This window comes from Trichoderma aggressivum (genome assembly GCF_033847375.1).
Source record: "Trichoderma aggressivum f. europaeum strain CBS 100526 chromosome Unknown scaffold_021, whole genome shotgun sequence".
Lineage (NCBI taxonomy): Eukaryota > Fungi > Ascomycota > Sordariomycetes > Hypocreales > Hypocreaceae > Trichoderma > Trichoderma aggressivum.
This window is the reverse complement of record NW_026946387.1, coordinates 504,032-525,255: the sequence shown is the minus strand read 5'-3', so window position 1 is coordinate 525,255 and position 21,224 is coordinate 504,032. Positions and strand designations below refer to the sequence as shown.

At 50.5% G+C, this 21,224-nt stretch overlaps 5 protein-coding genes across 5 annotated transcripts; 3 read left to right on the top strand and 2 right to left on the bottom strand.

The window, feature by feature from the left end:
* Positions 1-341: 341 nt before the first annotated feature.
* On the bottom strand, positions 342-2,696 carry Triagg1_5822 (uncharacterized protein; the record flags this gene model as incomplete). Its single annotated transcript, XM_062900378.1, has 2 exons — positions 342-2,077; positions 2,156-2,696. 2 exons carry the CDS (start codon positions 2,694-2,696, stop codon positions 342-344), a joined length of 2,277 nt encoding a protein of 758 aa, XP_062755334.1.
* A 426-nt stretch (positions 2,697-3,122) lies between these two features.
* Triagg1_5821 (uncharacterized protein) lies at positions 3,123-4,682 on the bottom strand (the record flags this gene model as incomplete). Its single annotated transcript, XM_062900377.1, has 2 exons — positions 3,123-4,418; positions 4,494-4,682. The coding sequence occupies 2 exons, from the start codon at positions 4,680-4,682 to the stop codon at positions 3,123-3,125; spliced, it is 1,485 nt and encodes a 494-aa protein (XP_062755333.1).
* A 400-nt stretch (positions 4,683-5,082) lies between these two features.
* Positions 5,083-6,203, top strand: Triagg1_5820 (uncharacterized protein; the record flags this gene model as incomplete). Its single annotated transcript, XM_062900376.1, has 4 exons — positions 5,083-5,173; positions 5,261-5,810; positions 5,893-5,915; positions 5,980-6,203. The coding sequence occupies 4 exons, from the start codon at positions 5,083-5,085 to the stop codon at positions 6,201-6,203; spliced, it is 888 nt and encodes a 295-aa protein (XP_062755332.1).
* Positions 6,204-9,898: 3,695 nt separating this feature from the next.
* On the top strand, positions 9,899-14,103 carry Triagg1_5819 (uncharacterized protein; the record flags this gene model as incomplete). The annotated part of the gene is made up of 3 exons (XM_062900375.1): positions 9,899-10,848; positions 11,598-12,420; positions 12,472-14,103. The coding sequence occupies 3 exons, from the start codon at positions 9,899-9,901 to the stop codon at positions 14,101-14,103; spliced, it is 3,405 nt and encodes a 1,134-aa protein (XP_062755331.1).
* A 1,721-nt stretch (positions 14,104-15,824) lies between these two features.
* Positions 15,825-20,693, top strand: Triagg1_5818 (uncharacterized protein; the record flags this gene model as incomplete). Its single annotated transcript, XM_062900374.1, has 1 exon — positions 15,825-20,693. One exon carries the CDS (start codon positions 15,825-15,827, stop codon positions 20,691-20,693), a length of 4,869 nt encoding a protein of 1,622 aa, XP_062755330.1.
* Between the last annotated feature and the right edge of the window lie 531 nt (positions 20,694-21,224).

Sequence of the window (21,224 nt, the reverse complement as noted above, 5' to 3'; positions counted from 1 at the left end):
CCGAGTGCGATAAACAGGAAAATGGAAATGTCTGCAAACGTTTTTTTTTTGTTTCTGGTTACCCGAGACAAGCGCCAGACGGAATGAATCCTTGCTCCCGAGACAAAAACTACCTGCAGCACATACGCGCATACAGACATGCGTTATGCATGCAGGCCGCAAGGGATTGTGCTGCAATGCTGCTACTGTATGACTCGTGCCAATGGCGCTGAATTCACTCTGATACGAATCAGGATGGCGCTCATGCATGCACGTTCTAACAGTGTTCTAGTGTTCGTTATACTGCAGTCAGTCTGCAACAATACCTGGCCTGAGATCAGATACGATTGTACGACCGTCAACTAAACGATTCTCACAGTCTTCTCTTCACACCTGTCAAAATATTGCCTGCCACCCTTCTCATCCGTCGGTGAGTGAAACAGCCCAACACGCCAGTACTCGTCCTCCTTCTTCCCTGTAGGGTACAATAGGAGGCCGTGCATGACTTCCAACGGCGGATCTCCCTCCTTGTCTTCCCATTCATTCGGTCTTCTGGAAAAGGCTCCCGGCGATTCCGTATGGCCGCTGGAAACGAAGAACATGACAAGTTTCTGGATGTACTCCCCGCTCGCCTCAGAGAGCTGCTTCCCCTCTTCGCTTGTCTCTCTCCAGTCGAGGGCACACTGCGCTACGTACTGCTCATCTTCTATAGCCAACCACTCGCATTGTTCGTCATGAAAGGGCGATTCGAGGGGCAACTTTTGGAGTTTCCCGCTAGGGATGCCACAGGCCTTCCCGCGGAGTAAAAGGCGTCCGCGAGACACTCGTCCATATATGTCCCCTCCATGAGGCTTCGTCTTGGCCTCAAGGATGCTACACTCGAGGTTCATATAATTAGTGTTGTCCCAGAGTAATCTACTCCGAGCCCTCGCCCAAGACCAAGACGGCGCGATGTATTGAGGCGGGTGCTTGAGGAACCACTTGAGCCGACGAAAGGTCCAGCGCGAACGCCGGTGTATCTTCCAAAGGAGACCCCGCTGAAGATTCTCTTTCCATAAGCCGGCCAAGTATACATCTCCGCTCTTATTGGCGATGAGCTTCGCGTACGATGACACTGCCGCCAGTCTGTCGGTCTCATACGTGAACTTCTTGTTACTGTATTCAAGCATTGGCTCGTACCAGCCCTGGTAGTCGCGGTCGCCCCTCCATGGTGTAGATGAATGAATGATGGACGACTCAGCCTTATCCATGCGGTCTAGCTCGTTATCGACGATTCTATCCTCTGTCCTGATAATGTCAACCGGCTTGAGAGAGTCCCAATGCATCATGAGATGGCCGATATACAGCTTCCTCATCGCAAACATGTCTTCTTGAAACGTCCAGCCACGTGTGCGCCATGCCGAGCCATTAATCTCAAGAGAGAGAGGCGCCGATAAGTAGTTGAGGTCACTACGTAACGCATACTCGGCGTTTTGGTAAGGGAAGGGCATATGGCGAAGAAAGAATGAGCCGCTGAGATTCCACTCTGCGGAGTGGTAGGGGATCTTGATACTTGGGTTTCGCTCAAGGAAACCGTCGTCACTTGACGTTGTACGGAGCGGTATGAGTGTGACAAGGGAATTTCGAAAAATCTCTGCCATGACTTGAGATTCCTTCTCCCAGTCTCCCACGTCATCTTGGACGATACAGAGCGCGTCAATCCAGATGTACTTGACGCCCAACGCTCTCGCAATGCGGACGGTGTCTTGATATGTTTTTGACATGGCGTCGTAGGAGATGGATGTTTTCAAATGAGAATAGTTGCTTCTTGTGGTTGTGAGAGAGGGAGCCTTCCCTCCCCAACAGTAGCTCAGAGCCAGATACGGCTGTGGTTCCTCAGCCATGTCGGCATGCGTATTGCTTTCCACAAGGTGAATCAGACTTGACTCTCTTTTACCGCCAACATGAATCAGCCTTGTAGGGCGATAAAGTGCCTTAAGCGCAGATTTCTCCTTGTTGCTGCCAAACACCCATTGTTTCAAGGTGAGAATGCCGGCGGGTGATAGTATACTATCTGGTACAAAGTCTGAATAGAGTCCGAAGGGGGAAGCACATGGATCTAGAGAACGCCATCATGTTAGAAGACTATTTCTACCTGCAAGGCTGTTTTAATCATACTACATGCCTCTCGGGTTACCACTGACCCTGAATGTAGAATAGCCCCATCTGTGCTTGGGCGTAACAAAGGCAGTGCTGTGTACAGTAAATGCTGTTAGACCGTCATTCCAATAATGCCGGATCCTTGTAATCTCGACTGTATCGTCCGGAAGACGCGCCAATGGGTATTTCCGAAAGTGCCAGATCATGGCATTCCGAAGCAAGGCACAGAATCCGCAACCAGAGTTTGCAGACTCGGCCAGACTGGGAAGCAGCGGAACTACATCTTTTCGACGATATTCGAGATCTTCTTCGAAACCAGGGACGTCCGCCTTCAGTTCCAACGGTTTCCCCCAATCGACCTTAGTCATGGCCAGATGTAAATCCTTGAAATGCAACACGCTGCAGTGCTGGCATAGCACCTGAGCATCGCCCAGGGTAGATTCTATCACGGTAGAGAAGTCGTAGAAGAAATCGTCTTCATCGGGAGATTTCTTTTCATCAGACGGCTTTGCGGAGTCCCGAGGTTTTTGAAACTGCTCATGCTCTCCTACTCCGAGAAAAGTGGCATATCCCGCCATAGCTGTAGAGCAGTTTTTTCAATCAGGAAAAGAAATAGTAATGCCATGGAAGGTAGGAACATTTAATGCAAAAACGCCGTCGACGGACTTTTGATTCACCTTTATAAGAGCTACTGGGGGGTTTAGCTCCGCTGTTGCTGCCTAGTGATGACAGGTAACAATGCACTCATGAACGGAGTATTTGTCTGGATGTCATAATCGCCGTAGCTCGATATTTGATATCTTACTACGATTTATATCATAATGCATGCATGGTTTTCACTACAGTGGCCCTACTACGAGACTTTTAGGGATAAAATTCATACCCACGGTTGCAACGGTTCATCGTGATATAATTATGGCAACTCTGTCTCATTAACTGGATATATACTCATGCAATGCGGCAGAAGACAGGGCCAATAAGTGCCAGCCATCACAGTCTCTACGCTAATCAAACACAACCTTTTGGCCAGTAAATGCAACACTCTTCTGGGCCTCCTTTGCCTTCTTCCGCGCCTCCCAACTAGGATGCAGCGGTCCTTCGTTGTCCTTCTTCGTCGGCTTTGGCGGTGGTTTATTGTGTTCTTGAACGTTACCACCTCGGCCCTGTGAATGGCCTCTGGAATCACCCCCTGCTGGTCGGCCAACTCTCTTCCACGGCTTGCTACGGTCCTCTGGGCCTACAGCACCACGCTTCATGTCCCAACCAGCGTCTCTGCCGCCCTTGGTGACTGCCTTTTGAAGATGCTTTGCGTTGGCTCCATACTTCTTCTCCCAGATGGCCTGACGGGCTCGCTGACCGCGACGTTTCTTGGGCGGGGCCTCGATATCGGACGCTGACTCGGATCCAGAAATGTAGCCTCCCATGAGGGTGGGAAGAAAGGTGGAATCTCCCGATCGAGCTGTTTTCGCCGCAGCCTTGGCAGCCTGCTTCTTCCTCTCCTCCTTCTTCTCCTTGATAGTCTTTGTAGCCTTTTCGACTGCCGGTTTCTGACTGCCATCGTTGTCGGCTGATTTCTTTGACTTTTTGGTAGGTACTGGCGATGGTGACCGTGAACCAGTTATGGATTCAAGTTCTTCGTCTTCTTCGTCATCACCCTCGTCCTCGGACCCTGATCCAGATATCGAAATGTCGTCCAGGTTGGCCTTTTCCGTGCCTCGGTATTTCGCCAGTAACTCCTCGTCAAATTCATCTTCATCCTCTTCAGATGATCCACCTAGTAGATCAGCATACTTTGATAATGTATTCTCCTGATCAGATCCGTCAAGCTCTTCAATTGATGGCCGAGGCTCATCAGCATCCGAACTAAAGCCTTCGAATTCAGATTCATCGGTAGCTTCCTCATCCACGGCCTCTCGCTGCTTTGAGGACTTGGCCAAAGGTTGCATCACACCCTCGTCGCCATCCTCTTCGTCGCCATCCTCATCATCTTCTTCCCTATCCGCGGGCTGTTCCTCTGTATCTTTTCTCTTGTTCCTAACACGCTTCGACTTCGTTGGAACAGCAACGCCAAGGGTTTCGCAAATGTCGACAATTGCACGATCCAAGGCCTGTCGCGCGGGACCTGCGTTGCAAAGTATGCTTATGACATTATTCCGGATGGAGACTTCTTCTGGTGAAAGAGCAGGCCGCGGTACTTCGGCGCGGAGCTCCTCTGGGATATCCTTGGACGTTTCGATGGCCTTGATTCGGAGAAGATTTGCGTGCAGGTGGTGTCGCGCCGTCTGTCGCAGATCAAGAGCCTTTAGAACATAAAGTCAGTGGATAGTTCCCTTCACAATGCACAAAAACGCAATGGATTTCGTAGAGTGACACACTTTCAACACTGCATATTCGCGTTCTAGCCTCGTCTTCTTCGCGACTGTGATTCCGGGCTCGTGGAGCTTGTTGCTGAAGCGCTTCCGCTCATGAACCTTTGCAGAGCTCAGCGCTCTGAAAATATCGATTCGGTATTTCTCTAATTTGTTCTGTACGGTGTCTGCGACGGTGCGCTTTCGCTTTGGCATGTTGGCAATATTTTTTTTCTTTGCTCTGGGCGGTTTGAAGCTAAGATAAGATCTTTGATCGAAATTGTTCGAAAAATCTCTAAGATCCTGGTCGAGCTACTGCTAGTGGGGGCGTGTGTATTTGCGAAAGGTGCACTGTGTTAAGCCTAGAGATTGGCGGCCATTGCGGTTGGATATCGGCACTCTGGCACAGTGTGGCATTTCTTGGGACCTGCAGACTGGATATGGATTCCAGCAATCTACCTTTCCGTGGTGGGGAATGAAGCCAACTTACACTACGGATTACCAAGCCGTGGTGAGGGGTCAAATAATAGGGAAATCTTGAAGACGAACAACGCCTATTAAACTAGGACACGAGCTTATAGAGGTAATTGAGTGATAAGGATCCTGTTCGTTCACCATGGCAACTCAGAATGTTGACGAGGCTGTTGTGGCCGGCAACCTCTTCAACGTTGATGGCCTTGTGGCTTTCATCACAGGCGGTGGCACTGGTGAGTATATGATATAGTTGATTCTTCAATGGAATCAAAGCATTTCCCCATGTCAAGACGGAATTTCTGACTCGACTTGGCTAATAGGTATTGGTCTCATGATGGCGAGAGCTTTGGCCAAAAATGGTGCTCACAAGGTCTACATTGGCGGACGACGACTCGACGTACTGGAAGCTGCCGCAGCCTCCCTGGGCGCAAATGTTGTGCCAGTCAAGTGTGATGTAACATCCAAGGAGAGTCTCCAGGCGGCCGTCGATTTTATCAAGCAAGACACCGGCTATCTGAACGTTTTGGTCTGCAACTCAGGCGTTGGTGGGCCTCAGTCCGTCCAGCTTCAGGAGGACACAACACTCGAGGAGTGGGCAGACTCAAACTGGGACATTAGCTTCGAGGAGCACACTGATGCTTTTGCCGTCAATGCCAGCGCCGTCTGGTTCACTGCCATAGCCTTCTTGAAGCTCCTCGACGCAGGAAACAAGAAGGGCAACTTGGAGCAAAGCTCTCAGATCATTGTCACCAGCTCCATTGCCAGTTTCAACAAGGCAGCTCCAGGAGGCTGGGCGTATGGCCAATCCAAAGCTGCAGCAACACACATAGCCAAGCACCTTTCAGCTGCCCTGCCGAGGTGGAATATCCGGTGAGCAGCGTCCGTCTGTGGTGTTCTTATCACACAAACTTATTACATGCATGAGATGACTGACGAGTCATTTACCATCTAGGGCCAACTGCATTGCTCCAGGATGTAAGTGACGCCAATTTCCGCCATCGGCCAAAGATAACCTCGGATACTGACATTGCGGCTTTAGTGTTCCCGAGCGAAATGGCCGCACCCATCGTTAACCGCTTCAACGAAAACTCGGATACTCCAGGCAAAGTGCCAGCGCAGTTCATACCCATGCAGAGAATGGGAAATGATCAGGATATGGCGGGAACTATTCTGTACTTGATTTCCAAGTCAGGGGCTTACTGCAACGGGCTGGTCATTGTCATCGATGGAGGTCGACTTTTGCGGTTCCCATCATTGTACTAGAGTGTAGGAGCACATGATTGAATGAGTAAAAACATTGTCAGCTCTCTGGCCGCCCCTTGATCGGTAACACGATGCCGGAAATAATCATCACCAACTGTGACTAAGCATCATCTGAGCATTTGGCATCTTGTTATATATCCATTGTCAACGTAATTACTAGGTCTCGACTCCGTAATACATAGTCAGGTCGTCAAGATACGAAGTGGACCTGAATAGGAGCGTGCGTACCTATTACCGACGCGGAGAACGAGATTCGGTGCTCGGTGTCCGATATAAGGCTGAGGCTTTTGAGAGCGGATAGGAGCATCATGGAGCTCCCCCCTTGGTGGCAAGCGGAGGACAGAAAAACCGAGACCGAGAAAATAAGAACACCCACGCGGTAAATTATACGCCTGATTTCTTATTTATTATCTGCTACTATAGCTACCTATATTTTTACCAATATTTACTATATCTACTTTTCTTTAGTAACTGCTACTATATTGACCTTTCTCTAGTAGCTGCTACTATATTGACCTTTCTCTAGTAGCTGCTATTATTTTTATATTTCTTTAGTAAATGCTATTTTACCTAAATATATAGTAAAATCCGAGGACTGGCCGAATACTACCTAGGCATTCCTCTACAAAAGCACTACTCGTACTTAATGAGCTGGCTAAGTGCCTATATTACTGAATGTATGCACTTATTCATTTTGCCGTCTCGCTTTTTCTGATCTCCGCTTGCCCCCTTAGTGGTTAGCTTAGAGATGCGCATTTAGCACGGGTAGTGAGGATGAGGACCACCAATCAACAGCCTGCAATTAGAGTAGACAAGATAACGCGCAAACAATAGCGAAATCCAAGTTTCGACTCGCCCTAGGAGGCAGACGTCGGAAATTCTCGGCTGAGAGTTTGGCCGGGACCCGCCCAACGGCTATTTGTTACCGCCAAGGCGCAAGCACGAACTTATCAGCCCAAGTGAATAACACGGAAATGGAATAATATGATCGGAAAGAGGCAGCATTCGTCTCGATGTTTTGTTCCGAGGAAGTCGAGAGCAGTTTGCGGGAAAAAGGAAAGGCGCTCACAGCAAAGTTCCCCGCAGGTACCAAGTGCTGGGTGTGTGTTAGGGTGCCCGAGGGCGTCTTGATTTCTTCCCCCTTTTTTTTGGATGGAGTTTTATAATAAAGAATGCTTTTTTCTCTTATTGTTATTATTAATTATTATTTTCTTCTGGTTCTTTCCCTATTGCTTGGGCTGTCTGTGCATTTGGTGGCTGATCAAGAAATCACTGATGATGAAATAAGTATGAAGTAATACTGCATACTCGTGTTTTTGACTGCAAAATGGAGCCGCAGCCTGATATTCCCATTCGGCTACTCCAAAACCCGCCATTAGCCAGCCCGGATTCCATTCTCCACAGCCGCCGTCAAGCTGCTGCAAGGAGCACGGGCCAGTTTGTATTTCGCAGGGATTCTGCTCCATAATCCGGGTGGGTTTTTGGGAAATCTGGCCCGCCCGGCAGTCGGACAGAGTCGAAATCAAGACAAGACAGCAAAAGGCTTGGAGACGTCATTGACGAAGCACATGTGAGACAAGCTGGTGGTCCGGCGGGCGATGCAACGCTTTGATGCCAATGGATTCCATCCAGCATGTGAATTCACAGGCTGCAGTGCACCTCCTGTCAATCATTGCAATTTACGAGCACGGGCTAATACGAAAATGCTCCGGAGCATGTGCGTGGCTGACGAAAACGCGAGTGACGTCGCTTCGGCTGGAGGGACTGTGCCATGATTGATATTGGCCTGGCTGAAAGCAGGACGGTTGGCGCAACCCCGCATTCTTTGCTTGCTGCACGCACATTGAGCATCTCGCTCTATTAGGTACCTAGTTCTCTAGTTGGACTCGGCAACGCGCTACGGAGCCCATTTGAGAGGCCCGTAACGAGTAACAGTGGCTGCTGTGGGGGATTTGTTGGTGATTGATGCTTTTACAGGCATTGCTCAGTTGAAACTCACCGTCAAGTGATGCTTGTTGGAGCGAAGAAAAGCGTGTAAGTACGAGGAGGATGACTACGAGTGTCTCCATAGGCCCTCTTACACATATACCCGGCAAATGAACAAAATCTCCGGCAATATCACACAGTAGTATGTAAGTGCATACAGCAGAGCCACTGCAAGGGTTCGTTCCAGGAAGGAGCTCACTGGACCAACTGATCCGATGCAGCCCAAACCAGTTTTGCAGTTCGTGTACCCGCCTTGTACAGAGTACGATACTCACCTTGCTGCCGTGTTGCTTCACCGGCCTCCGAGGCCGCCATCATAGCTCCATCAAAGGGCAAGACGGCCGCTGACGCATCTGGTTTGCTGCAACGAAACTGATGCCAAACAGGGCATTGCATTGCTTCCATCAGCAAAGCATCAGCAAGCATCATCCGCCGGAGCGCCACGCAAGGCACAGACATGACTAGCCGCGGCCAGGTGGATGGTTGGTAGACGAGACGCGGTGGCCCATGGAGGGGATACATCATCTCCTCCCCCGCAATTGGACTTCCGGCATACCGAAAGCCTAGAAGCTCTGGTCTGGTGCCTCTCCAACGAGGTTGCCTCCGCACCCGTGAATGCGACAAGCAGCAGCTCCTCGCCACATCTGGTGGAGGGTCGCCAGTGGACGAGAGCAGTTGCCAGGCCGTGATCAGCCATGGCGTGCACTAAGACGGCCAGTATTAAAATGCTCGACTCGCCGGGTTGTCTTGCTCGTTGCTTCTGACGCTTTCCGTAACACCTCAGAGTGATTTGATCATTGATCCCTTTGTCTGCCAGTTCCCCTCATCAATTCAACGTCAACGTTCAACGTCGTCGCGCAAAAGCGTTGGGTTCCAAAGGTCTCAATCCTGTCTTGTATCTGAATCGTCTCGCGTCTCACGCCTGAATTTGCGATACGCAATCAATCGCTTGCGTCGGAGCATTCCGAATCCGAGTTTCGGACATTGTTGAATTGCCAAACCACCAAAGGCTAGGCTTTCTCAACATAAGCTCTGTTCATCTTCAGGCCGTCTGCGCCCCTTACAAGCGCTTTTTGCCATCGCCGTCTTCCCCACCAGTGGCCCGGCCCTCGCGTGCACAAACCCATCCGGGGAGCATCGAATTCCCAAGAGACCCAACAACACCCAGCCTCGCAGCGCTCAACAACCTTGAGCGAGCGCTTGATCGCGGAGTTATCTGGTGAGTGAGCTCAGCTCCCGTTTCCCTTTCCCTTTCCGACCATCCCCCTTCCTGTTTGTTAGCGCCAATCTTGGACGGTGAGCGGAGCCAAGTGAGCCCGCTCTCAAATCGGAGCCGTTCTGCGCCTCCTAGACTTTCCGATCGGCAACCGCCTTTCATGGCTTTGAGTTGGGCCGACCTCAATGCTCGGGTATCGCGCCGGCTCCTGTCGGCCTGCCGTCGAGCTTAGGTCGATAGAATTTCCGATGACGGGATCACAGTCCCGAAGCCAGACCCAAATGCCTCTCTTGCTCCACTGGACACACCCCCCGTGCTCTCACTATACCACTCATATCATTGCTGTGTAAATATTGCTTGGGCTTGACTAATATGCCAAAGTCATTGAAGAACCAGACAGGGTCCTCAGTTAGCGAGGCTCTTACCCGGTGCGCCTGAGACATAGGATTTCGATAGCAGCTCTTATAAGGCGACCCCTTCCCCAACCGTAACAATGAATTCCATCAAGCAAGCCATCGAGTCCGCTCGATCAAGGACCTCGGACGTCATGAATACTGCCAAGAGAAGTGAGGCGGCCGCCAAGGCCTCCGACGTTATTCATACTCCTGTCATGCGAGCTGCCTTGCCTTTCATCAATGGAGGCATCGCCGGAATGGTAGCCACCTCTGTGATCCAGCCAGTCGACATGGTCAAGGTCCGCATCCAACTCGCTGGCGAGGGCACAACGGGAGGTCCCAAGCCTACTCCGCTGTCTGTCACTCGACACATCATTTCCAGTGGCAAGGTCCTTGACTTGTACACTGGCCTGTCTGCTGGTCTCCTCCGACAGGCTGTATACACAACCGCTCGGCTCGGCTTCTTTGATACCTTCATGGGAAGGCTAACAGAGCGAGCAAAGGCCCAAAATAAACAGATTGGTTTCTCAGAACGAGCAACAGCTGGCCTGGCAGCCGGTGGTCTAGCAGCCATGATTGGCAACCCGGCTGACCTGGCGCTGATCCGAATGCAGAGCGACGGCTTAAAGCCTCTTGCAGAGCGCAAGAACTACAAGTCAGTCATCGACGCACTGGGATCCATTGCCAAGGGCGAAGGCATCGCAGCTCTCTGGGCGGGCGCCGCACCAACCGTTGTTCGTGCCATGGCCCTCAACTTTGGCCAGCTCGCCTTCTTCAGCGAGGCCAAGGCACAGATGAAGCAGAACACAAACTTGTCCGCACATGCCCAAACCCTGAGCGCCAGTGCTATTGCCGGTTTCTTTGCCAGTTTCTTCAGTCTCCCATTTGACTTTGTCAAGACAAGATTGCAGAAGCAACAGAAGGGACCTGACGGCAAGCTTCCGTACAAGGGAATGGCCGACTGCTTCACCAAGGTGGCCCGACAGGAAGGCGTCATGAGATTCTATCGAGGATTCGGAACGTACTACGTCCGCATTGCCCCTCATGCGTAAGTTTTCTCACTCCTAACCGGAAATGTTCGTTACCAGTAGCTGATCTTTGTCTCATATAGCATGGTAACTCTCATCGTTGCCGATTACCTTGGTTGGTTGACAAAATAAAGGAGAGTGCTTTGATGTTTGGGTTTGGCTTTGCTTGGCGTTGACGTGGTGATGGTTATTTGCTGTTGTTTGACCGTTTTATGCTGTGTTGCGCTGCCTTGTTCGGTTGATTGGGTGGCAATGGAGTTTCCAAAGAAGCCACAGCGGGATTCTGGGCTCATTGGGAGCAGTTTTTGGAACAAAGAATCGTATTCGGATTACCACTGACATTTTAGACTTGATGTTGCCGTATAGCTTTTATTGCGCAAGATGAGAGAAAAATGCAATCCTTAATAATTAGGCCGTGTGTGCCCACTGTTAAAGAAACGCTGGATGAAGAGCAATCGTCCAAAGTGAAGTTGGTGGTTGATATGTTGACATACCAAAACGTAATCCAATGGATACTAAACTTTGAGAGAGAATTGGCTGCCTTTCATCCGTATTCAACCAACATATTTGTGATTCTGGATCCGTGTACAGTGTTGTAGTGGCCTTCTTTTCACTGTCTTGAATGTGTTGTTCCCTTAATAGCCAGGCCTCTTAAAAGCAGCACGTGACTTCGCGCCGCCTCTCGCGTGCTAACTGTGACGCAATTGCTGGGATCGCGGACAGGCGCCGCTCGGGATTCAACTTTGGTCAGCTTTGACTGACATGTGAGGATGGTCGGAAAGAGACGCAATGCTCCTCAGAGGAGCAGCCGGCAGCGGTCCAATGCCACTGATGGAAATGAGCCCGACATATATCAAGAGATGCTGGCCGAGGCCGGAATGTCTGCACCGCCAGCTGTCAGTTCACCGGAGAGGCCATTGAAGAGAAGACGCGGAGTCGTTCCATCGATTCAGAGACCAGCAGAACCAAATGAGCCTGCAAAAGTATCACTGGCTACAGAAGCACCAAAATCAGAGCTTGATCAGCAGGACGAGAGCGACGACGAGGAAGAGGATGCTGAATTTGAGGATGTCGTTATTCCTGAACCTATTGTCCAGACTGTCGAGTTGGAGTCAGACGAGGAAGAGGATGAAGATGAAGACGTGAATTTCGAAGACGTTGACTTACTTATGTCATTACCGGATGGAGACTCGGAGCAACAAGAGCCAAAGGAACTGGAACTCAACCTCTCAGCACAGAAAGCTGCCATGACATCCAAGCAAGGGCCTGATAGACGAAGACCAATCACCAACGAAGAAAGAGAGCGCCGCATTGATATTCACAAGACCCATTTGATCTGTTTGATGTCCCATGTGGCTAAGAGAAATCATTGGTGCAATGACACCCAAGTTCAAGACGCTCTCCGGTCTCGTCTGACAGATAAGATGGTTCAATATCTTACTCCGGGGACCAACCTATCGCAGTTCGGAAGAACCGAAAGTCTTAAGAATGGGCTCAAGCTTGTTGCAGACATGTGGAAGGCACAATATGAGATTACAGAGCGTGGCATGAGGAGATCCTTGTGGGCGGAAGAGGTGGAGCAGCTTGATAGTGTACGTGGCCCATCTCTGACAATGAAGGCTTGTTTCTGACTCGCCTTTTAGTACGTGCTTCCGAATGATATGGAATCATGTCTGGATAAGTCAGACTTTAGAGAAGCAGCCAGGACCTTACAAGGATCACGGGATGTCGGAGCTCAGCTGTATTGCGCCTTGCTGCGAAGCGCTGGTGTTCGTGCTCGACTGGTTTGTTCGTTGCAGCCTCTGGCATTTGGCTCTGCAGGACCGACTCTTCCAAAAGCCAAAGAGGCTGCCAAACCAAAATCCGTTTCCAAAGCCGAACAGATGCTATCTCAAGTGGCAAAATACAGAGAAATGGCGGCTGCGGTTTCGTCGACCCCATCCGCCGGTCCTTCTACAGCTAGACGCAGGTTGGGTCACCCAAACGCATCGGATTACAATTTCGAGCCCACCGCCGCTCCTACGAAGCCACGCCCAACCTTTTCATCGCCCAAACAAATACGCGAATCTTCTTATCCGATATACTGGGTGGAAATTCTTGACGTAGGGCACCAGAAATGGCAGCCTACGGACCCAGTAGTGACGCACACTTTCTGGAAGCCAAAGGCCTTTGAACCCCCCATTACAGACAGGGAAAACTGCTTATCCTACGTTATTGCATTTAATGCAGATGGCACTGCGAAAGATGTAACCCGGCGATATGCCAAGGGATATGCAGCAAAAACGCGAAAATTGCGTATAGAAACTGCGCTGGACGATGGCCAAAAGTGGTGGCGTAAAGTCATGAAGATGTATAAGCCCAAGACGACCAGTGATCTGGACCAGATTGAGGATATTGAGCTGAGTGGAGTGGAGGCGAGAGAGCCAATGCCGAGGAACGTACAGGATTTTAAGGGCCATCCAGTATATGCTCTGGAGCGTCATCTTCGTCGGCATGAGGTGCTCATTCCAGGGGCCGTGCCATCTGGAACCGTGGCAGCCGGAGCCCGCGCCCCTCTGGAAAAGGTCTTTCGCCGAAAGGATGTTCGAATTGCGAGGAGTGCTGAGAAGTGGTTCCGACTTGGCTATGAAGTCAGACCTGGAGAGATTCCTGCGAAATGGTTACCCAAACGAGCGCAAAATAAGAGGTCCCGGTATGAAGAAGAGGATCATGATGAAGGTGATGCGGGGACGCCGATTTACACGGTAGACCAGGCGGAAATATATGAGCCACCTCCCGTACGAAACGGCCGTATACCGAAAAACAAGTTTGGCAACATTGAAGTATACGTGCCTGGCATGGTTCCGAAAGGTGGCGTTCACATAGCGAGCGAATATGCCCGACGGGCGGCATATGCGTTGGGAATCGATTGCGCACCAGCGCTCACGGGATTTCAATTCAAAGGCCGACAGGGAACGGCTGTATTGAACGGAGTCGTCATTGCAAAAGAATTTGAAGAGGCTATTCACGCGACTATTCAGGGGATGCTCGATTTGGAGCAAGAGTGGGAAGATGAGAAGAGGCGATATGTAGCACTGAAGCTTTGGAGGCGTCTTCTCATGGGCCTGAGGATTCGGGAGAGGATATGGAGCGGTGTCGGAGAAGAGGAAAGGAAGGAAGCAGAAAAACAAGCAGAATTAGAGGCCGAACTAGGCGCGGAAAGCGATGAGACTGAGGAGTTTGATATGGTCGTCGACGACGATGACGAAGAGGGTGGCGGATTCTTGGTTGAATAGTATACCGGCCCTGGTGGAGTGACTCCTTATATATGACATGTAGCGCATACTTTGGATTTACTTTTGAGCGTTATAATCTAGGATTGTGTGCCTTTTGGCTTTTTTGCTGCTTTTGCGACTGGCCGAAGTTGCCTGGATTGACAGCAGCTTTGGACTCGGCTGCATGTGAATGAGGTTCTGTTGCGATCCCGAAGAAGAATACGAGCCATTCATTAGAAGGGGCAAACAGCAGTGATGATTTGGCTTTGCGCATGCTAACTACCTACTCTTCCATACGAAGCGACACATCTCCAGTTTCAGGATAGCAATCACGTTGAAAAACAGCGGCTTGGGCGCGTTTTGTCTGATTCGGGTCGATGTCTTTCCGAATCCCGGCCGCGACAATACGGACTGGCGCGCTTGGAGCAGTCATGGATTACTTTGACCAAAGGCGATGCTTCTGCGAGAGAACCTGTTGAGTGATCGATCGGCTTTGTATTGGATGATAAACGAGGCTGTGTTTGCCAAAGAGCTGGCTGAGGCAATTTGCGCTCGGAGTTACTCTGGAAACATGCGGTCTGCGCGAAAAGCTTAATGTTTTATCTTGTTGGCTTTTGTGTTTTTGGGTTGAAAATAAGTTCTTAGGGGCGTTGTTGCTCCGTATTTTAAGTGGGTTGTGTGATTTTTTGCGGGAGTTTCCATTGTTTTGATGGAGATGGAATGGGACGATGTTGTGTTTTGATAACAAAGGAAACCTGGTTAGTACTAATAAACGTATTTGTTCATACGAAACCATGGAATTGATTAGCATAGGTACTAATGTATACGAGTAGAAGAGCATCAGCAGCATCCAAAGCCCCCAGAAATCCAAATCCAGGGCACGGAATACGGACAACTTTGTCCGCCCATCTCCTGCCGCCGGTTTCTCCAGCACGGGGCGTTTGTATACAGTAGCGTCCGCGTATCCGGTGGGGCCATTGTTTGTCTCTAGGCCAATTGCCAGGGAAGGGCGCATTGCTTGACTTTTGCCTCTTTTCTTCTGTCCTGATCGAGGCGCGAACTGGCTTGCGACCAGAAAAGAAATCCCCAACATGCGCGAATAGCGGCATCAGGGACGGCTCACATCCCTCTGTCTCTGCGCTCTCTTGTTTTGTCGTTTCCAGAGCCTCGTACTCGTATGAGTTGTTGCCGCCTGCAGCTGGATGAGCTGAGCTAAGCCAAGGCCCGACCCCTTAGCCATCCTCACTAACAACGGGCGCTGGAGTGGCGTTTTGTTATGTGGATTGTCGTCTGCCAAGGTTCAGCGCAGTCTTTTTGCTACGATTGACGCTTCGACTCGATCGACGAGATACTCGCCCTTTTATCAAAATTTTCTCAGTTGCTGTTCCCATCAAGGTTTACCCGTGGCGTGCTCCAATCTGTCCGTTTTCTCTTCGAAACTCAACCGCAAACGGACCACTCTATCTGTGACGCCGACGGACGCAAGCACAGCCCTATCTATGGATGCGTGTTCTAAACTCAACGACTTATTTCTTCCCTCCCCCCCCTAACAACTATTTGATCTCTTTTTTTCTGTGGACGCTTGATAAATTTAAAGCTGCGGTGTACAGCTCTATATTTATCGCCCTCCTCAGGGCCTGTATTTTTCCTCTATTCGTCCTTAGCCGTTGTGGGTGTCCGGGAGGGCGAGAGAAATCGAACCACCCCAGTCTTCACGGCTGTCGAGCCAGCTCATCATCGCCATGGCTTTCTTCAAGCAGGTCCGGACTTTGATGTCCAAGAATTTCCGGTATCTGCTCTTTCGCCACCTCACAAAAGTCATCGTCATGGCCTTTCTCGTGCCAATCATCCTGGCCGCCTTCTTCAGCTTTGCAAAAAACCTCTTCGTCCCACCTGCGGTTTTCGGCATCGGAGAGGTTCATCCCATCAAAACACTCTCGGAGGCTTTCGATTCTGCTTTCAACAGTGGACGGTACAAAATTGTGCTTGTCGACAACGGATTCACGGGAGGGGGCATAGAGAATGTGCTGGATCAACTTCATACGCAGATAACGGCACAGGGGCCTTGGATCGACGTCGTCAGGGCAGACAGCGAAGATACACTGGTGACCGAGTGCCGAAGCAGCCTGCGAGGAGTTACGACTTGCTTTGGGGCTGTCGTCATGCGGTCGTCGCCAAATGAGGGAGACGGTGGTCTCTGGAACTACACCATTCGCACGGATGCTGAGATGGCTAACAGCCCCGTCAAGATCAACGTTGACATATCTGACAATCCCGAAGAGGTCTACCTTTTGCCTATTCAACGCACCATAGACGGCATCATTGCCGGTCTAAACAGCACCGACGCGGCACAGGCTCTGGCCAACACTCAAGAGATGCCCTTCACCAACCTGACTCAGAAAGAGAGAGAAATCAAAGTAAGGCAAATCTTCCACAAAGCCATTGTGAGTTTTATGGGAGTTGCCTTCATTGCCTCCATCATTTGGATTACATACCACTTGACCGGCCACATTGCTACCGAGCGTGAAACTGGCATGTCGCAGCTTCTAGACGCCATGATGCCTGTCAGCAAGCCGTGGATGTCACTGGCAGCCCGTATCATTTCCCACCATCTCTCTTTCTCAATCATCTATTTGCCCGCGTGGATTATAGGGTCCGCTATTGTGCGGTATGGCGTGTTTGCCTACACCAGCCTTGCCATTGTCCTCCTCTTCCACATCACCGCGGGCCTTGCTCTTGCGTCCATGTCTATCTTGTTTGCCTCCTTCTTCAAGAAGGCCCAGCTCAGTGGCATTACCGCTATTCTGGCCATCCTCTTGCTTGGAATCCTGGCGCAATCTCTCACCCAGCCCGCAACGGGACCCGTGGTGGTCTTGTCACTGCTCTTCTCGCCTTGTGCCTATGTCTACTTCATCACCCTCATGTCTCGCTTTGAGAGGCAAAATAGGCCAACTAACCTTGTCGAAATAGCCCCCGGTAGCCCCTGGAAGCTTCCAGGCATTGCTCTCTGGATCTTTCTACTTGTTCAAATCATTGTATACCCACTTCTTGCCGCAGTGATCGAGCAGCGCCTATATGGTACCTCCACAGAAGGCCGCAGCATATTAAAGGCCGGAGATGGAAGTCTTGGCGAAGTCGCTGTCAAACTTGACAAATTCTCCAAGATTTACAAACCTAGCTTCTTTTCGCGCGTGTTTGCAATGGGTTCCAAACCTAAGGAGCCTGTTGTAGCCGTCAAGGGGCTTAGTTTTGACGTCAGAAAGGGCCAGATTGTCGCCCTCTTGGGTGCCAACGGAAGCGGCAAAAGCACAACTTTGGATGCAATTGCAGGGCTGAACAGACTTACCAGCGGGTCGATTACAATCGACGGCAAAGGCGGTCTTGGCATTGCGCCGCAAAAGAACGTCATATGGGACGATTTAACCGTCGAGGAGCATCTCCTCATTTTCGACAAGCTCAAGTCACCATATGTACAGGCAACTAAAGAACAGATTACCGAGTTAATTGACTCGATCGACCTCGCCCATAAACGAACGGCTTTGGCTAAAACTTTGTCTGGTGGTCAGAAGCGAAAGCTGCAGCTTGGAATGATGTTGGTAGGCGGAAGTGCTGTTTGCTGTGTGGATGAAGTGAGCAGCGGCATCGATCCCCTATCTCGACGCAAACTCTGGGATATTCTGCTGGCTGAGAGAGGAAAGAGGACTTTGATTCTGACCACGCATTTCCTGGACGAGGCCGACCTTCTTGCCGATCACATTGCCATCTTATCCAAGGGAACCCTACAGGCCGAAGGTTCGTCTGTGGAGCTCAAGGATACGCTGGGAGGCGGTTACAGAGTCAACGTACACAAGAACCCGGATATCATAGAAACGCCTAATATCGATGGCGTGAGAAAGGAGGATGCCTTCGACCTGATTACCTATGTCGCCCCAACGTCTAGACTAGCGGCGGAGGTCATCAGGGCACTACAGAAGGAGAATATCACGGACTATCGCTTCTCTGGTCCCACTATTGAAGACGTATTCCTGCAGGTTGCGGAGGAAATCAAAGACGAAGAAGTCTTCCGAGAGACCGAGACCATTCTTGAGAAGATGCCAATCAAAGATGACAGCAGCTTTTCGCGGGATTCCTCCAGTCCGGGAGTGGGACAAGGGCTTGGCCTAAAGCTTCTTGATGGCAAACGATTGGGCTACTTTGAACAAGCCGTCATCCTATTCAAGAAGCGTTGGACAGTGCTGAAGAGAAATTGGGTTCTTTACGCCATTGCCTTTCTGCTTCCCATCATGGCGGCAGGATTGACTTCTCTCTTCGTCAAAAACCAAGCGCCGACAGGCTGCAAGCCCACTGACCAGGCCTCGACCTCTGATACTCAGGACGCATTTACTCAAATAGGTGACGGCGCCAGCCTTGTATTCCTTGCCGGACCATCGAGCAAATTCAATCATACGTTGATTTCGAGTCTCTTCCAACCCATCTTTGGTGTCAACCCCAGCCCTATCCTCAGTATCGCTGCGTCCTCGCTTAGCAACCTTCAGGTCGTCGATACTTTTGATGAATTCAATCAATTTGTTCAAGACAACAGCAAAATCCTTACTACAGGCCTGTGGCTCGGCGACGACACCACAAATCCCACCGTTGCCTGGGTTGGTAACGTGTTTGTTACGAGCCCACTTACGGCCCAGCAGTTCCTCGACGTGATGCTGACGAACACTACGATTGCCACATCATGGTCTTCTTTTGACGTTCCTTTCAACTCCTCCATTGGAAAGGCTCTCAATTTGGTCATCTATATGGGCCTGGCGCTCGCTTGCTACCCAGCATTCTTCGCCCTGTATCCGAGTAACGAGCGCAGGCGATTTGTGCGCAGCTTGCAGTACTCCAACGGCGTCAGGCCATTTCCCCTGTGGGTGGCGTATCTTCTATTTGACTTTACGATGGCCCTGGTCAGCTCCGCAATTGTCACTGCTCTATGGGCTGGACTGTCAAACGTTTGGTACCATATTGAATATGTCTTTGTAGTGCTCTTCTTGTATGGCCTGGCTTCCATATTAGTGTCCTACATGGTGTCTCTATTCACCAAGTCGCAGCTGGCCACATTTGCTTGGGCGGCTGCCGGGCAGGCGGTTTTCTTCCTTGGCTACTTGATTGCCTACGTCTGTGTTATTACCTATGTCGAGGTCTCCAAGATTGACAACACACTGTTGGTCTGCCACTTTGTCATCTCAGCATTCATGCCTGTCGGCTCGGTGACTCGAGCACTGTTCCTCGCGACGAACCTCTTCTCTACTGCCTGCGATGGCAACGAGCTTTCTACACACCCCGGCGGCCTCAAGGCATATGGGGGTCCTATTCTTTATCTCATCATCCAGTGCATCATTCTATTCGGACTATTACTTTGGTTTGACAGCGGAAATGTAGGGTCCTCTATAAGAACTGTATTCAATAAGCACAAGCACCCAGACAACATTACTCGGGCAGATGAGGAAGTGATGCAAGAGGAGCTTAGAATTGCGAATCCTGCGGAAGATGATGGTCTCAAAGTTTTGCACCTGACAAAATCCTTCGGGAAGAACCTCGCGGTGGACAACGTGAGCTTTGGCGTCAAGCGTGGTGAGGTCTTTGCCCTCCTGGGTCCAAACGGAGCAGGCAAATCCACCACCATTTCACTCATTCGGGGTGACCTCAAACCAAACCTCAACGGCGGAGACATCTTCATCGAAGACGCGTCTGTGACAAAGAATCTGGCTGGTGCGAGAGCAAACCTTGGCGTTTGTCCCCAAATCGACGCATTAGATCAGATGACTGTTAGAGAACATCTGGAATTTTATGCTCAGGTTCGGGGCATTCCTAATATCGAGCATAATGTCACCGCAGTTCTACAGGCCGTTGGCCTCAGCTCTTTTTCGACACGCATGGCAGCCGCCCTTTCAGGCGGCAACAAGCGCAAGCTGAGCCTGGGAATTGCTCTCATGGGCAACCCTGGTGTCGTCTTGCTTGATGAGCCCTCGTCTGGCCTAGACGCCGCATCGAAGCGAGTCATGTGGAAGACGCTCCAGGCTACGGTTCCGGGCCGATCCATCTTGTTGACAACACACAGCATGGAGGAGGCCGACGCGTTGGCTGGTCGTGCCGGCATTCTAGCCGGACGAATGCTCGCTCTCGGTACGCCTGACGAATTGCGGCACCGCTTCGGTGACGCCCTGCATGTGCACCTTGTGTCGAGCACGGCTCCCAGAACAACGGAGGAAGAGATGGAAGCCATCACGTCGTGGATTCTCGAGATATTGCCCACAGCCAAGCTTGAGTCGAAGATGTACCATGGACAGCTGCGATTCTCTGTTCTGTCGAGCCAAGTTCTTGCTTTCACCAAAGATCCAGGTGCCGACGATGTGATACCCGTTGGACATGATATCAGCCAAGGAGCCATTGGCCGGCTCGTCGTCCTGTTGGAAGAGAACAAGGATCGCCTGGGTGTTGAGCACTACAGCGTCAGCACGACGACACTTGACCAGGTCTTTTTGGATATCGTTGGTCAGCACAACATCCAGGAGGAGAATCACGAGGCGAAGCCGGGTCTGTTGAAGAGGATGCTGAAGTTCAGATCATCTTGATGAGACGTGGCCGATAAAAAGTTTGTTTTTTTTCTCTACCCTAGCTATCCATCTGCACGTCTATTTGTATATATTCCTCAATGACATCCCTAGCAAGTCTACTTGCTGCGTTGACGTTCTTAGATACGACGGCGGGTTTTTATACTTTATTTTAGTATTTGTTATTCTTCTGGGTGTTGTTGGATATATTATATGTTTAGGCTGAATAGATACCAGTACGATGTTAATAAATCCTCTCATTTGATAGAACATAAACACTCCCCTCCCCATCTATGGCCGTCGATACTCTGCAGTCACAGTCTGCTTCGTCTCAACTAGAGCATACGATAATATGCTCTTGTGTCTGCCTCTTTCGTGGCCGGCAACATATCCCGCAACATCTTTTAGTGTCATATATTGGGCGATACATATATATGACGCTTGCCTTTATTGTTACTGCGCAAAATGGTCAAACGAGGTCTACAGTGTCAGTGCTATACCCTCCATGCAAGTCAAAGTATGGTTAACTAGTTGATGCCATCTCTCTGGATG